The sequence below is a fragment of the Dermatophagoides farinae genome, chromosome 8 (assembly GCF_024713945.1).
Source record: "Dermatophagoides farinae isolate YC_2012a chromosome 8, ASM2471394v1, whole genome shotgun sequence".
NCBI classification, from domain to species: Eukaryota; Metazoa; Arthropoda; class Arachnida; order Sarcoptiformes; family Pyroglyphidae; genus Dermatophagoides; species Dermatophagoides farinae.
In genome coordinates, this window is record NC_134684.1 from 1,474,773 (window position 1) to 1,489,465 (window position 14,693).

At 32.6% G+C, this 14,693-nt stretch overlaps 6 protein-coding genes across 7 annotated transcripts; 1 reads left to right on the forward strand and 5 right to left on the reverse strand.

The window, feature by feature from the left end:
- Positions 1–116: 116 nt before the first annotated feature.
- mmy (UDP-N-acetylglucosamine pyrophosphorylase mmy) lies at positions 117–2,882 on the reverse strand. Its single transcript, XM_047059409.2, has 6 exons — positions 2,411–2,882; positions 1,758–2,035; positions 829–1,699; positions 562–756; positions 454–477; positions 117–391 (listed from the first exon to the last, which is right to left on the reverse strand). The coding sequence occupies exons 1-6, from the start codon at positions 2,431–2,433 to the stop codon at positions 277–279; spliced, it is 1,506 nt and encodes a 501-aa protein (XP_046915365.2). The 5' UTR covers positions 2,434–2,882; the 3' UTR covers positions 117–276.
- A 187-nt stretch (positions 2,883–3,069) lies between these two features.
- Cdc50 (cell cycle control protein 50A) lies at positions 3,070–5,383 on the reverse strand. The gene is made up of 5 exons (XM_047059411.2): positions 5,259–5,383; positions 4,642–5,107; positions 3,685–4,581; positions 3,443–3,608; positions 3,070–3,349 (listed from the first exon to the last, which is right to left on the reverse strand). The coding sequence occupies exons 2-5, from the start codon at positions 4,691–4,693 to the stop codon at positions 3,301–3,303; spliced, it is 1,164 nt and encodes a 387-aa protein (XP_046915367.1). The 5' UTR covers positions 4,694–5,107; positions 5,259–5,383; the 3' UTR covers positions 3,070–3,300.
- Positions 5,384–5,422: 39 nt separating this feature from the next.
- On the reverse strand, positions 5,423–7,576 carry LOC124495958 (peptidyl-prolyl cis-trans isomerase G). Its single transcript, XM_047059407.2, has 5 exons — positions 7,435–7,576; positions 7,029–7,344; positions 6,936–6,965; positions 6,486–6,866; positions 5,423–6,421 (listed from the first exon to the last, which is right to left on the reverse strand). The coding sequence occupies exons 1-5, from the start codon at positions 7,496–7,498 to the stop codon at positions 5,602–5,604; spliced, it is 1,611 nt and encodes a 536-aa protein (XP_046915363.2). The 5' UTR covers positions 7,499–7,576; the 3' UTR covers positions 5,423–5,601.
- Positions 7,577–7,660: 84 nt separating this feature from the next.
- On the forward strand, positions 7,661–9,506 carry LOC124495961 (mitochondrial 2-oxoglutarate/malate carrier protein). Of its 2 annotated transcripts, none has more exons than XM_047059412.2 (5): positions 7,661–8,157; positions 8,245–8,306; positions 8,379–8,954; positions 9,017–9,078; positions 9,156–9,506. In XM_047059412.2, exons 1-5 carry the CDS (start codon positions 8,084–8,086, stop codon positions 9,330–9,332), a joined length of 951 nt encoding a protein of 316 aa, XP_046915368.1. In that variant the 5' UTR covers positions 7,661–8,083; the 3' UTR covers positions 9,333–9,506. The 2 variants fall into 2 exon arrangements, with proteins under 2 accessions (XP_046915368.1, XP_075589598.1); XM_075733483.1 differs by having other exon boundaries at positions 8,025–8,157; positions 8,245–8,303.
- On the reverse strand, positions 9,498–12,569 carry LOC124496118 (programmed cell death 6-interacting protein). The gene is made up of 3 exons (XM_047059588.2): positions 12,118–12,569; positions 9,910–12,044; positions 9,498–9,836 (listed from the first exon to the last, which is right to left on the reverse strand). The coding sequence occupies exons 1-3, from the start codon at positions 12,318–12,320 to the stop codon at positions 9,745–9,747; spliced, it is 2,430 nt and encodes an 809-aa protein (XP_046915544.1). The 5' UTR covers positions 12,321–12,569; the 3' UTR covers positions 9,498–9,744.
- Positions 12,570–12,750: 181 nt separating this feature from the next.
- On the reverse strand, positions 12,751–14,670 carry CCT8 (chaperonin containing TCP1 subunit 8). The gene is given in 3 exon segments (XM_047058765.2): positions 12,751–13,424; positions 13,426–14,184; positions 14,246–14,670. Coding segments are annotated over 3 exon segments (1,644 nt in total). The 5' UTR covers positions 14,534–14,670; the 3' UTR covers positions 12,751–12,827.
- Positions 14,671–14,693: the final 23 nt, after the last annotated feature.

Below are 14,693 nucleotides of genomic sequence, written 5' to 3' on the forward strand. Positions count from 1 at the left end.
GTAGTAGACAGAGAGATCATTTTCCTTATTCAGTGAATTAGGAAGAAAACAAAAATTTTTTTTTTTTTTTTTTTTTTTGGTTAACCACACTTATTCAAAGAGTATGTCAAGGTGTATAAACATTGAATCGACATCAGGTTTATTTTTCATTCATGATCATCATCATCATCATCGTTATTGATTGCACACATTGATTCTTTTGGTAGAAAGGAAAATTAATTTTCTTTTTGTTGTTGTTGTCATTGTTGTTGAGAATCGTAAAACCTCCAAATTGAATTAGCTTAACATGACTGGTGTCGACAATGTTTTACCATCAACGATATTTGCCAAATTTTCACCCTCATATGATAGTAATGGTGATATTTCACAGATGGCTTGATTCTCATAATGGCTAATATAATAAACAGAAAAAAAGAAAATGAGTTTTTTTTCAATTGATTGATAATTAATTACCTTTTATCAGAAGTTAATACAGGACTACACCATATGATCATGAGTAAAAAAAAAAGAAAAAAAAGATGAATTTTTTCCCAGATCAAAAAAAAAAATGACGGTACAAACCTTGAAAGTAATGGAACTGGAATTCCTTTCTCACCATCGATTATTTTACCACCAGCTTTAAGTACATATCGTTGATGAAGATTATACAATGATAGACGGGCAGTTGTTGGCGAATCACGTGTTGCTTGATCATTGTTTTTTAATGGAGAAAATTCATCTTCACGTAACACTTGCCAGACGGCAAATTTGTCCACACTGGAGGATTAAATTTGTGAAATAAAATGATGATAAAAAGATGAACAAAACGAAAAAAACGAACAAACTTACTCGACGAATCGAAATACATCAAAAATAAATTTTTCCAATTTGATTCCATTCGGTTTATCCGGTTTTACATGGTTACCTTCATTATCGACAAAAGGAATTTTTTTCTTCGCCTGATGATATGGTAGTTCATCGTAATGAACTTTATCTTGAAGGAATTTAAGCGTAAAATAATGATTACAGATATTTCCAGCATTAAACATTAATCGACCATCCGAATTACGACGTTCAGATATTTCTTTGGAAACTTCACTGTATTCAACAACTTGATATTGACCACGAACTTTACAAATAACACCGACCGCTTCACCGGGATTCATTTTCTCTACCGTTTTGGCACCACATTCAACATTTTTCGATGCGCAATATCCGATGAATACCGGATCAGCCACTTTGACAAGAATATTATCCACACAATAAGCATGAATATGTTCGATACCACGTTGTTGCATATCATTCAAAATGCCTTTCTTGCTGATTGCTTCATACAAACCACCATTACCGTTTGGTGATCTTGCCAATTTATAAGTTTCTTTCAGAATAATTTTGCCATCTAATGTGAAACAAGGAATAATATCCTGTTCAAAAAATCGAATATTTTTCTCATCCAAATTGAAATAATTATGTTTCTTGAAAAATTCAATTGTTGGTTCAATGGTATGTTCAGAAGCCATTATGTACCATGGAATTATTGCTGATTTTCCAGCCATTTCCTGTAGCCGATAGATTCGTTCAGCTTGAATCTGGTACAAGGTTTTTTTCGATACCAATCCTACATCAAACATTCCTTTGGGTAAGCTAGAACCAAGACGAGTTCCTTGACCACCGGCCAATAGCAGAACAGCCACTTTACCTTTGGATATTTCTTCCAGACCTATAGTTTTCCAATCGACATTTATTCATGTGAATAATCGTATTAATTTATCACTTACCAATCTTACGATATTGTTCCAGCTGTTCAGCGGATGTTTGACGAATATCTTGCTGAATACTTGCATCTAATGGTTCAAGATGTTCGTCAATCGATTTGTTGGACTGATTGGAATCATCGAAATATTCTTGACGACATAATGATTGAAAATTAACAGAATTTATATCATCAATAAGTTGTTGATTTTGTTCGGCAGTATTTTTGTCATCATAGAATCGTAATAAATGTTCTTGATGATATTTTTCAAGTAAATTTTTCACATCATTATATTGGGCCATTCTGAATTAAAAAAAAATCAAAATAAATTATACACGTAACAATATATACAGGTTATCTTATCAAAGATTATCTATCTATATATGGCAATGAATACTAGAAAATAACTGTATTTTAGTGGACAAAAAAAAAGAGAAAGAGATTCCACTAGATGAGCCTTAGAGCTAACCGCAAACAATGAATGAAAACACATACATCCTTATTAATCATACAGGTTTTTTTCTGATATCTTGAAATGAAATAAAAAAAAACAGGATCAAGATCTCATCGAATAATATAAATTGTTATTATGCACAATGATGATGGATAGCAATGACAAGACACAATGTGTATATGAAATCGAAAATGAAACAAAACAAAAAAAAGCTCAACGCTTACTTGACACACAATTCGTGATTCATCTATGGTTATATCAAGATTAATAATAACAACAAATAAAGTGATGACAATGATGACTAGTGGATGGATTCATTTGCACAGCTTTTTATATAATTGTCGATTGAAATTGATTGCACATTTTTTTTAGAGATAATCGTATCGATAATAATCGATCATCCAAAATTTTTGTTGTCGTTGTTGTTGTTGTTGTTGCCATTTTATCAAAACAAAAAAATCAATCTATCAATCGATTTGTTGACATTGCAATGATTATGTATGATCATCATCATCATTATTTGGAGATTCAATATTAATCAAATTAATCCAATATATAACAATTGAATCTAAAAAAAAGGACATGAAAACAATAATAATAATTTTTTTTTCTGATAACCAAGTGGTGTTGACAAAAATTGATAAATAAATTTTTTTTCAAATCAAACAAAAAAAAAATACCATCGTTCCACGTGTTTATATAGAAGACCACGATTCTTGAATTTTTTTCTTTTAGAATACAGAATATATATGTCTATTTAGGCTCAACTGAACTTGAAATAGTTCAAATAGACTTTTTTGGAAATAAATTTTTTTTTCTTTTTGAATTCAAAAATTTGAATGAGGATTAAGAATTGATTGATTAATATCTCAAACCGGATATATCAATATCAATAATAATAATTTAATTTTATTTCATTAAATATTTTTTTTAATTTTAACAACAGAAAAACAAAATAAGAATGATATATATCCAATACGTGTCAATAATAAATGGACGATTAATACAACAAGATTTAGAATTATATATGACAATGATTTATAAAATGAATTTGGTTGGTGATAATAATAATGATGTGTAGTAGACAAGTTATGCTCATCAATATCGGCAGCCATCAATTCAAGAACGGTGTCTGTGATGTAATGTTTAGATTGTCTACAGAACTGTTTGTTTGATTATCAATTGATGATCAAAATTGAAAACGATAAGATAAATTATTATAAAATAATAATGGTGATATGGATAATACTACAAACCTTGGACCAAATTTCTTATGGATTAAAAGAAATAACCCGGATAACAATAATGCTGTCATGCCAACCAATATGTAAACGGCACCAATGAATGGATTACGGCCACCAAGCCACGATGTATTCGATATAATGAATCGTTTTTTACCCTTAAATCCGGCAACAGGAAAATCTTTGGAAGAGAAGAAAAATGTTTTTAGACATTAAAAAAAAATGATAACTTATAATCATCAGTTCTATTAGCTTACTGTATTGGATATGCAATCGATATTTGCCTTTAGGTAATCCTTCCTGATAACTGACATCCTTTTCATTGATATCGTGTCGAATTCTCGCATACAATTTACGGAACGTTGGAAATGCTGCTGTTCGCATCCATACAATGAAACCTTCATTCTGTAATCCATTATCATTTGGATCACTTGGATCTAGATCATAAACATTGCGTGGCCAATTGATTGGATGAACCGTACCATTATAAGCAGGTGCTAAACTATTCGATCCTTTTGGTATGGGTGGATTTTTGAATTTATTCTTATCAGTTGCCCATGCTATTCCCGTTTTAATTAATGGTACTTCATTATATGCTGGATTATTGCTTGCATCAACAACAAGACGTTCCAATTGAAATGTATCATTGAATAAGCTATTGGCAATAGCACCACATGGCATAACTGGCTTTAATATTCCATCCATTGGATCGATACGATGAGCGAATGGTGAACATTCACGTCCAGCACGTAAATGACCCAAAAGTTGATAATCATCACGTGATTTTACATAACGTCGATGATTTTGATAGAAATTCGTTAGGCCATAATAAAGGAATACATCACGACGATAATCGGCATCAAGTTCAAGATCTATTAAACAGCTACAATTACCATTTGGATTTTTAGCAAGAAATTCCGAACAAAGTGTTGATGTTGCAGTTGAATTGTCAATAATTTGTGGTATTGTATTAATAGCACGTCTTTCACATGATGTATAATCAATTTCTAATTCTTGTACTTGATATGATGAGATCAATAGACCAATGCCGACAGGTATGAATGCAACGCCAATTAAAAAGAATGTAGGTAATACAGTTCCAACGGTAAAAATTGGCTGCCAAGCAGATAATTTTTGTTGCTTGAATGCACTATCTATGTTGTAAAAATAAAATGAAAAAATAATTTTCTCTCTAAATGAGAAAAAAAACTTACTTGATGGTTTTTGACTTTTTGGTTGTTCGATTGGAACAATATTATTCGACATTTTTTTTGTATTATTAGCATCGATTCAAATTCGAATAATGGTTTGATATCAAAGTTTTTTAAATGAAAAATTTTGAGAATTTTTTTTTTCTTTTTGTTGTTGAAACAAGAATCACATTAGCAAAAAAATGTATTTAATCAACAACAATGGTAAATAAAAACACCAATGAAAAAAGGGCACTGTGTGTGAATAAAAAAAATTCATTCATTTCATCATGATGATGATGATGACGGTTATTTGGGCTTGGTCGAATCGTTTCAGGAATTATTCTTCCTATGATTTGTTACCACCACCACCACCAAATTGTGTGTATTACATACACACACACACACACATTTGTTTACCTGACCGAAATCATTGAAAACCAAGAATTGCTGCAATTGCGTTCTCAAGAAAACAAAAAACATTCGTCAACTAATATTACATATGATGATGATGATATTAATATCCAGGGGTAACAACACATAATAATAGAGAGAGAAAGGGAGAGAGAGACCGATTTGAATCGTGAATGAAAACAGAATTTTTTTTTTATTTTGACACATTGAATTTGAAATATACGAACCTTTTTTTTAATGTATTTTTGGGTGTGTTCGAATTTTTTTTTTTTTTGATCAATAACCAGATTATTATCTTTCAAAAATAATACAAAATAATTTGGCACGCATACCTTTCTGTGTAACTCTTTATAAATGGAACAAATTAAAATGAAAAAAAACCAAATAGTTATTTTTTGGCTCAGAATTCTGATTTTTTATTTATAATATATGCGAACACAAAAAAAACTTTACGGAAAATGGTTATTATAAAAAACAGAAAAGTTTTCATACAACTAAAGAATGCATCATTTTTTTCAAAAAAATGAATAAATTCAGGTTTTCAATTCTTATCGTTTTGTCGAATTATTATCAATCATCTTTTCGTTTGTTGTCGTCGATAATTCGTCGATGAGTATTATTATTATTTGATTCACTTTGTGGATCATGTCGATTTTCTTTCTCTTTCGATGATTTTCGTGATGGTTTATGTTTCGAAATGGAATTGCGTTTTTCCGGAGAATATGATGACCGTGGTGATGGAAATTCTCGAAATTTTCTTTTCTGAATACTATTTTCATCAATTTTTCGATCTCTATACTTTGCTGGACTTGAACTTCTTGAACGATGATGATGATGATGATGATCGCTACTTCGATGTTTTCTGTGCGACCGATTATTATCATCATCATTTCTATTCTCGTGATGATGATAATGATGATGACGACGATCGCGTCGTTCATACGAACGTGAACGCGAACTTCGCCTACGACTATTATCATTCGAATGCCGCTGTTCTTTTGAATTATTCTTAGCAGACATTATCTGTTTCCATGGTCGAAGTTTGGCCTGTTCAGCACGCCAATATGGTGGTGTTTCACTTCTACGCCATTGTCGTGAAGATTTTCTGCTATATCGACCATTATCATCAGGTGATGGTGTACGATATCGAATCGAACCACGACCTTTGATTTTTCGTCCCGAAGAAGTGTATATAATACGTCGTCCATAGGATCGATCATTACGATAATTAGATGATTGTGAACGATTCTTATTGGAATCCTCTTTTTCTTTGTTAGTTATCGCATCATCAAGGATCGAAGGAGATTGTCGTATACCTCGGTGAAGAAAACGATTCTGTGGTATTTCAGGTATTTCTTCTGGATCAATACGAACTGAATATTTTGGATTACTAGAAAATGGAATTGTATAAAAACTATTAATGAAATTGAAAGTGGTAATAAGGAAAAACTTACAATAAAGAAATACTGTTTTCGTTTTGTTCGATTTCTGTATTATCAGGATTCTTCTCGACAGGATTTGTAGTTTGTTTTTTATCTTTTTCTTTTGACGAAGAATCATCATCAGATTCAGAGCTACTACTACTGCTGTTTGAACTTGAATCACTATCCGAATCACCACTCGTATCGGATTCATCACTATGTTTTCGTCGTTTTTTATGACTTTGTTTATCCACTGATAGAGTCTTCTCTTTTGGTTTGATTTGTGGAACTAATTCACCACAATTTGAAATACAAACTGGTACTATGGGACGACTTTGTTTATCAACAGATTGCTGTGCGATTTTCATTACAACATCCTGACCGGCAATTACATGACCAAATACAACATGTACGCTATTTATTCAAAAGTTTTCATGATAAGCAATAAATAAGAGGCAAGAAAAAAAAACATTTGAAACTTACCCATCAAGATGTGGTGTTGGTACAAGAGTTCTACAGAAAAATGAATCAAATTAATCTATAAATTATTGATTATCTGTTATCACTTGAACTTACATAAAAAATTGAGATCCATTCGTATTTGGTCCACGATTTGCCATGGACAATAGAAATGGACGTTCATGTTTAAAATCAAATGATTCATCTTTGAATGTTCCACCAAATATACTTTCACCGCCTTTACCATTGTTTTGGGAAAAATCTCCACTTTGTATCATAAAATTGTTGATTATACGATGAAAGCTAACATTTTTATAATGTAAAGGTTTTCCGGTTAATTGTCCGATACCTTTTTCGCCAGTGCAAAGTGCTTTAAAATTTTCACATGTTTTAGGACATTTTTCATTGAATAATTCGAATATAACTCGACCGGCTATCATCAATCATCAATCAAATAATTAAATATCAAATAGTAAAATGACGTAAGAAATCAAATCTTTAGAAACAAATCAAATATACATACCATTTTTTCCATCAATCGAAATGTCAAAAAAACAACGAGGTCTTAATTGCTTTAATTTAACCATAATTCTGATTTATATCTGAATCAAAATCGAAAATACGAAAAAAAAAATTGACATGGCGCTATCATCATCATTATAATTTGGCTCACGCGAATGTCACGTTTTTTATTAACAGGCATTCGCGGTGTTAATGATCAAATTTTGAGGATCTTTTTTTTTTTTTTTATTTGCGTCAACTTTTATGTTGAAACTATTTTCAAATCTTTTTCTTTTGAGAGCCACAAATATGTACACATAATAATAATGACTAAGATAATGTAACAAAAAAAAAAAATTTCTACTGAGGAAATGATGCGCTGGCTTGTTTTGATTGTTTGGCAATGTGTTATACATCGATGATCGGTGTGTTGTTGTATTCACAACACAACAGTTTTATGAAATCAAAACATTGATAAATGTCCTTCTCAATATCCTCTCTCACATATATGTGATTTGATTTGATCATATTAACTGTATAGTATACTATAGTATAAAAATCTTCGAATTCTTAAATTTCATTAAATTCAAACCGCTCATTTTATTTTTTTTTTGTTTTTATTCATCGAAACTCAATTATACAAATTTTATATTTCATATATATACAATTCAATGGCTTCAACGGATAAATCTTCATCACAACAGATTCCAAATGTGGTCAAATTTATTTTCGGTGGAACAGCCGGGTATTTTTTTTTTTGTTTTGTTTTGTTTGATTTTGTCATCATGGTGATAGATTTAATTAACACAATTTTTTAATTCTTCGATCATAGTATGGCTGCTACATGTTTTGTTCAACCATTAGATTTGGTGAAAAATCGTATGCAATTGAGTGGTAGGTTTTTTTCGTTGTTTGATTCAATTATTTCGGATTTTAGTAACAATTATCATATTTCACACCAAACAGGCGTTGGAGGAAAAGCCAAAGAACACAAGACCAGTATCCATGTATTACGGGCAGTTGTGAAAAATGAAGGCATCACTGGCCTTTATGCTGGATTATCGGCTGGCCTTTTAAGACAGGCATCATATACTACCGTTCGAATGGGTGTTTATACATCATTGTTCGATTGGTATAGTCGTGAATATGGTCAAGGAAAACCACCAGGTTTTTTCATTAAAGCCGGTCTTGGTATGACAGCCGGAGCGATTGGTGCTTTTTTCGGTACACCAGCCGAAGTATCACTTATTCGTATGACATCTGATGGTCGTTTACCGCTTGCTGATCGTCGTGGTTATAAAAGTGTTTTTGATGCACTTATCCGTATCACTCGTGAAGAAGGTGTTTTAACATTATGGCGTGGTTGCATACCAACAATGGGCCGTGCAATGGTTGTAAATGCTGCTCAATTAGCTTCATATTCACAAGCCAAACAATTTTTATTGTCCACATCATATTTTCGAGATAATATTGGTTGCCATTTCGCTGCATCTATGATTTCTGGATTGATAACCACTGCCGCTTCTATGCCGGTTGATATTGGTCAGTATTTTTTTTTTTAACATAGAAATCTTTGATTTATCAATTTTATTTTTATTTTGTAGCCAAAACTCGAATTCAAAGTATGAAAACTATTAATGGAAAACCCGAATACACTGGTGCAATCGTAAGTGTTTTTATTTTATTTTTCAATTTCAATTTTTTTTCCATTTCAATAATTGTCAACTATTTTCTTTTATTCAGGATGTTTTAACAAAAGTAATTCGAAACGAAGGTTTATTCGCCTTATGGAAAGGATTTACACCGTACTATGCTCGATTAGGTCCACATACAGTTTTAACGTTCATTTTCTTGGAACAAATGAACAAAACTTATAAAGAATATGTATTTGGGGACACTTCTTCTGGTGGTGGACTCTAATTATTATAACAAATAGTAATAATAATAATATAATATAATTCTACTATAATTGTCTCAATTATAACTTGTAGGAAGACTGAATTGATTTTGTTGTTTGAATTTCCAATTCCTTTCAATCATCAAATTTTATTTCCACATTCAAGATTTAAATATATTTTAATATAATTTGCAATATATTTAGCTTTATTTTTTTCCAATAATTATGAGAGATAAACTATTGTAAAATAAAAAAAAAAATAAGATGGTCCGACCACCAAAAAAAAAACAAATAAATCTTGAGAAGTATATATCCAGAATAATACAGAAATCGAACAAAACGAAAACAGTATTTCCTTGTTGTTAGTTTTTTTCTTGTATTAAAATAATCGTAAAAAGGCACACCCAACAAACGTGACCAAAACTGAATCGAGAATTATGATGATGGTGGTTGGTATGGATAACTGCCCGGCTGTGGATGACCACCTTGTGGTGGATATTGATAATTCGGTGCCGGATAATAAGCAACTGTTAATTAAAAAATCAAAAAAAAAGAGAATTAGACAAAAACAAAAAAAGTAAATGAAATTATTCAAATAACCTGGTGGTGGTTGTGGCATCACGAATGGATTGAATCCTTGTGGTAATGGTGGTGGCGGATAGTAATTGTAACCAGGTGCCTGGTATGGATTAAATTGTTGATATGGTGCTGCCGGTGGCACTGATGACGAACTGCCACTATCAGGCTTCTGATAATCAGGAATCTTAGGTACTGGATCATTTGGCTTGGATACGATATCGTTTTGTAAATCTTTGCACAGTTCTTCACGTTCAGCTTTACGAGCAAAACAGAAATCATTCACTTTGACTTGAAGATTAACCAATAATTGGGTAAGATCATTGTAGAATTTGTTGCCTTCTTTCAGATTCGATAATAGTTGTGTATAAGCTTCATAAGCGGCGGCACAATCCTTAAGAAATTGATCTCGTTTCGAACCACTTGAACCACGTTGAACGACAAATTTTTGATTCGCTTCTTGAATTTCCGTTATTAATCGTTCCTGTTTCTCTTTACTTTGACGAACTTTTTTCTGAAGTTCATTGTATGCACTACCGATCACTTCTGCAGCAACAGACGTTTCATCAACACCAGTATTGACATTTAAATAGTTCAAAAATTGTTTACGTAATTCTTCAAATTCAATGTTTTTCAATTCATTTTCAAGTGATTCACGTTCACGTTTCAAAGCATCCACCTGTATCATCAATTGTCGTAATGATTGTACTGCTGAATCATCAACGGATGAACCACTAGCCTGATTGGAAGGAATAGCTGAAGCCAAAGCAGTTGCTGGACTTGAAAGCAATTTGATTTTCTCAATGTTACTATCATAATTAACTTTGAGCTTTTTATCCGCTTCAATAGCTTTTTCGATGATTGTTCGATATTTCGAAATATGTGAGCGCCAAGTTTGATTCAATTTGTTTGATGGCGTTCTGGTCCATTTTTCTTTGAATTGGCCACGTAGCTTGCTATCACTTTCCTCTTCAGCATTCAACGATCGTTCGATTTCGTCCAATATCTCACGGTTTCGTTTCAACAAATCCGGCAATTCATTAATCAAACGATTAATTTCTTCAATACCACCTTTTTGACGTATAGCGGTCGCTTTTTCTTCTATTGATTTTGGCACTTCGACACCTTGTGTATCTTCAATGGCTGCAGGCAAATTGAGCGATGCAAGAATTCCGCTCAATGTTTGTGTCATATCACGTAATTGGCCAATTTCACCATTAACTAGTTCTTGTTTACGATTCTCCAATCGTGATATCGATTGATGCATGACCAGTGGCAACAAATTAACGAATAGGTCAGATTCATTAGGGAAGAAAAGATTAGGTAGTTCAGTAGATTTGGCTAACAAAGCTTTCGATATTGTTGGTAAAGATTTATAATCTGGTATTCGTGCATGATAAATAAAATCATTATCACGTTTCACCTCTTCCAATGCAAGTGTAGCTTTATTCACAATATCTTTGAATTTTTCGGCCATACTAATCGCAACACGAGTTTCAGCTGATTTAAAAAATTCCAAAGCTTTCGTCAACCGAGTGATTTGTTCACCAAATTCTTTTTTATCTTTAGCGACCATAGCCTGATAGTACTCGGCTACGCCTTTATAGGCATTATGTTTCTGAATAATAATATCCACCCATTCTGGTAGAAATGATTTATCTTTGAAATTTATCGATTGAATTTGTTTTTCAACTTCACCATAGAATTCAACACATTGAGCGGCAATTCGGGCAACGGAATTTTCTTTCATACCATCATTGTAGGCTTTAAAAAAGAACGCTTCTTGAGCCTGTGCCAACATCATATGCTGTAACATGTTTAACACTTCTGTTTGTAGGTCAAATGTAAGCTCATTACCATCAGATGATGATGAAGTAGTATGTTTCAGCGCTTGGAAAATGCCGGCAGCACCTTGAAAATGTTTGATGGCCTGTTTCAATGAATTATCATTGAATGCACCTTCTTTACAATAATAAGCACCCAATGTGCTCATCAAAGCTCCAATGTTGAACATGATGCAAACTTTTTCAAAACTGAGATTTGATACGGTCATTGAGGACGATGAAAAGATGCCACCCTTTTCGAATGCATCTTTCCATTTAAATGGAACGTTTGCTTGCGGTAGTTTGTTATTCAATAGAACCAATTGATCATAATATCTATATTAGGGTGGATAGTTTACAAATTATTAAAAATGGCAAAAAAATGTACATTCAAAAAATTGACACTCACTTTTCAATGATTTCCAAGCTAGTCTCTTGACTAGATTCAATGTTACGTGATGTAGCATTGTTTCGCATTCGATTCATCACTTCAAGATTATCTTTAGATTTTTCATCAACATTGCCATATTGAGCATTGATCGATACCTTTAGGTATTTAACCAAATCAACTTCGTATGTTTTTTTCAATGGTATGGCTACAAGAAATTCCATAATGTTGATGTGATGATTCAGACTTTGAATAGTCCGTTTCGTATTGTGATATACAATAATAAGAAAAAAAAATTCAAGACAGAGAGAGAGAAATGATGTGATCGATTACAAGTTTGAAAATGTATTTAACAATCGAATGATTGCAATAACAACAACAACAACAACAACTTGCTGATTTAGACGTCGTCGTTTAAAATGAGCACTAAATATATAAAATCTACTAATCATTGTAATAGATAGATTTCATATAAATCTAAAAATAAAGTAAACAATCAAAAATAGATGGCGCTGTAATTGAATTTTTATTAGGAGTGTCATTGAGCATCGGGTACACTGTTACATTCTTTTTTTTTAACTCAAGATGGCGTTTTTTTTTATTGGATTTAGAATAATAATTTTTTTTTATTTATTTATTTGAAAAATCAATCAATTTTGTAAAAATTTAAGCAGATTAACTCATTCATTCATTATCATTCATTGAGATATAAAATTAGATTCATTCAATTATTAATCCTGATCCCAATGGCCTTGTTGTTGTGGTGGTTTAGGTCCACCGGCTGGTTTCGAACAGATAATCTGATCCACTTGTAATATGGTGCTAGTCACTTGTGATGCATATTTAATGCCCCAATATTTGGCTAGATACAAATCCATTATTGAATTCGTTATACTATTCTGTACGGCAGCAGAATCCGATCCAATATCGACACCATCGGTGTGTCGGCCTTCTTGATGTGATGACAATAGTAATGATAATATATCCTGTTGATTAATGCCACCATTCTGAGCAATTACAACTGGTAAGCTTTGTAGAGCTTCAGCAAATTTTCCAACTGCATATTGTTCCAATCCGGGCAATGTTTCAGCATAATCGGAAATTTTACGTGCCAATTCAATTTCACAGGCACCAGCACCAGCTACTAATCGACCATCACGTGTTAATACTTTGAATGTATTGAGGCCATCATTTAAGGCTCGTTCAATATCATCCATTAGATTATCCGTTGAACCACGAATAACAATGGTAGAGATTTTTGTGGCTTTTAAATCTTGTTCAAAAATAACCACACTGGTACCACCAATTTCTTCGATAAAAGCAGCATCTAACGGAGCCAAGTTCTTCAGCTGTTGGAGCGATTAATTTGGTCAAAGCTGTAGCACCTACGGTTTGACAAAGACGGCGAAGATCATATTTCGAATGCAAACGAACAGCCATCATGCCAAATTTGTTGATGTAATGTAAGGCTAGATCACCATATTTGCCACCAGAAACAATCACCTTGGCACCAGAATCAGCAATCGCTTTGATCTGGGATTCAAGTACATTCTCTTCACCTTTGCTAAAATTTTTCAATTCTTCAGCAGTTTTTATCAAAACAGTTCCTTTGGTTTCAGTTGCCTGTACATCGACTGGACATGTGTAGCAAACAACTTTGGCATTCTTCGCGGCTGTAACATCACCTTCAACAGCTTTTTTAAATATCATTCCATTGATCACCTGTGAACTTTCAATGCCTGAGCCGAGGATTTTACATACACGAACATTATCAACATTGAAATAGCCACTTTCTCGATCATAAACAGAAAGGGCAGCTTTGATGACCAAATCAGCAAGAAAATCTTCATTACCATATTGTTTACTCATCAATGCTGTTCTAATTGGTTTTCGTATCTCCGAAACGTTAGTTAGATCTTTGACTTCACCAACGACAACGGTAGGTAGAAATTCATCAAGGATTTTCTGTGCAGCTAAATTATAGCCATCAATGATTTCTGTCGGTTTCAAGCCTAAACGAATCAATTCTTCCGAGTTTTCCAATAGAGCTCCAGCTAAAAGGATGACAAAATTAGTTCCATCGCCAATCTATAAAAGAATGAAAAAAAAATTTATACGATTTTGAACAAAAAAAAATTCATGATCATACCTCATGTTCCATGATTTGTGAAGCTTGAACAATGAGTTTAGCAGCTGGATGATTTACATCCAATTCGTTGATTATGGTTGCTGCATCGGTTGTAACGAATAATTTGTCCAAATGATTGATAATCATTTTATTTAGACCACGTGGTCCATATGATGATTTGAATGTCATGGCGAATTCCGTACATGCTTCAATGTTTCGTAAACATGATTCTTCAACACCGGCATAATAACGGCTACCCTCTTTCATCATCGACATAAAGCCGGGAGCTTTTGGTACTGACATGGCCATTTTTGATTGTTTTTATTTTTTATTTTTTACGTTCCGAAAAGATTATCACTGAAATATTAAATGAATGAATGGTGAAAAATAATCAAATGATGATTCTGGATGAAAAAACACGCCTTTAGTCTTTTGTTTGATGGCAAGCAAGCAAGCAGCATGGCAACAT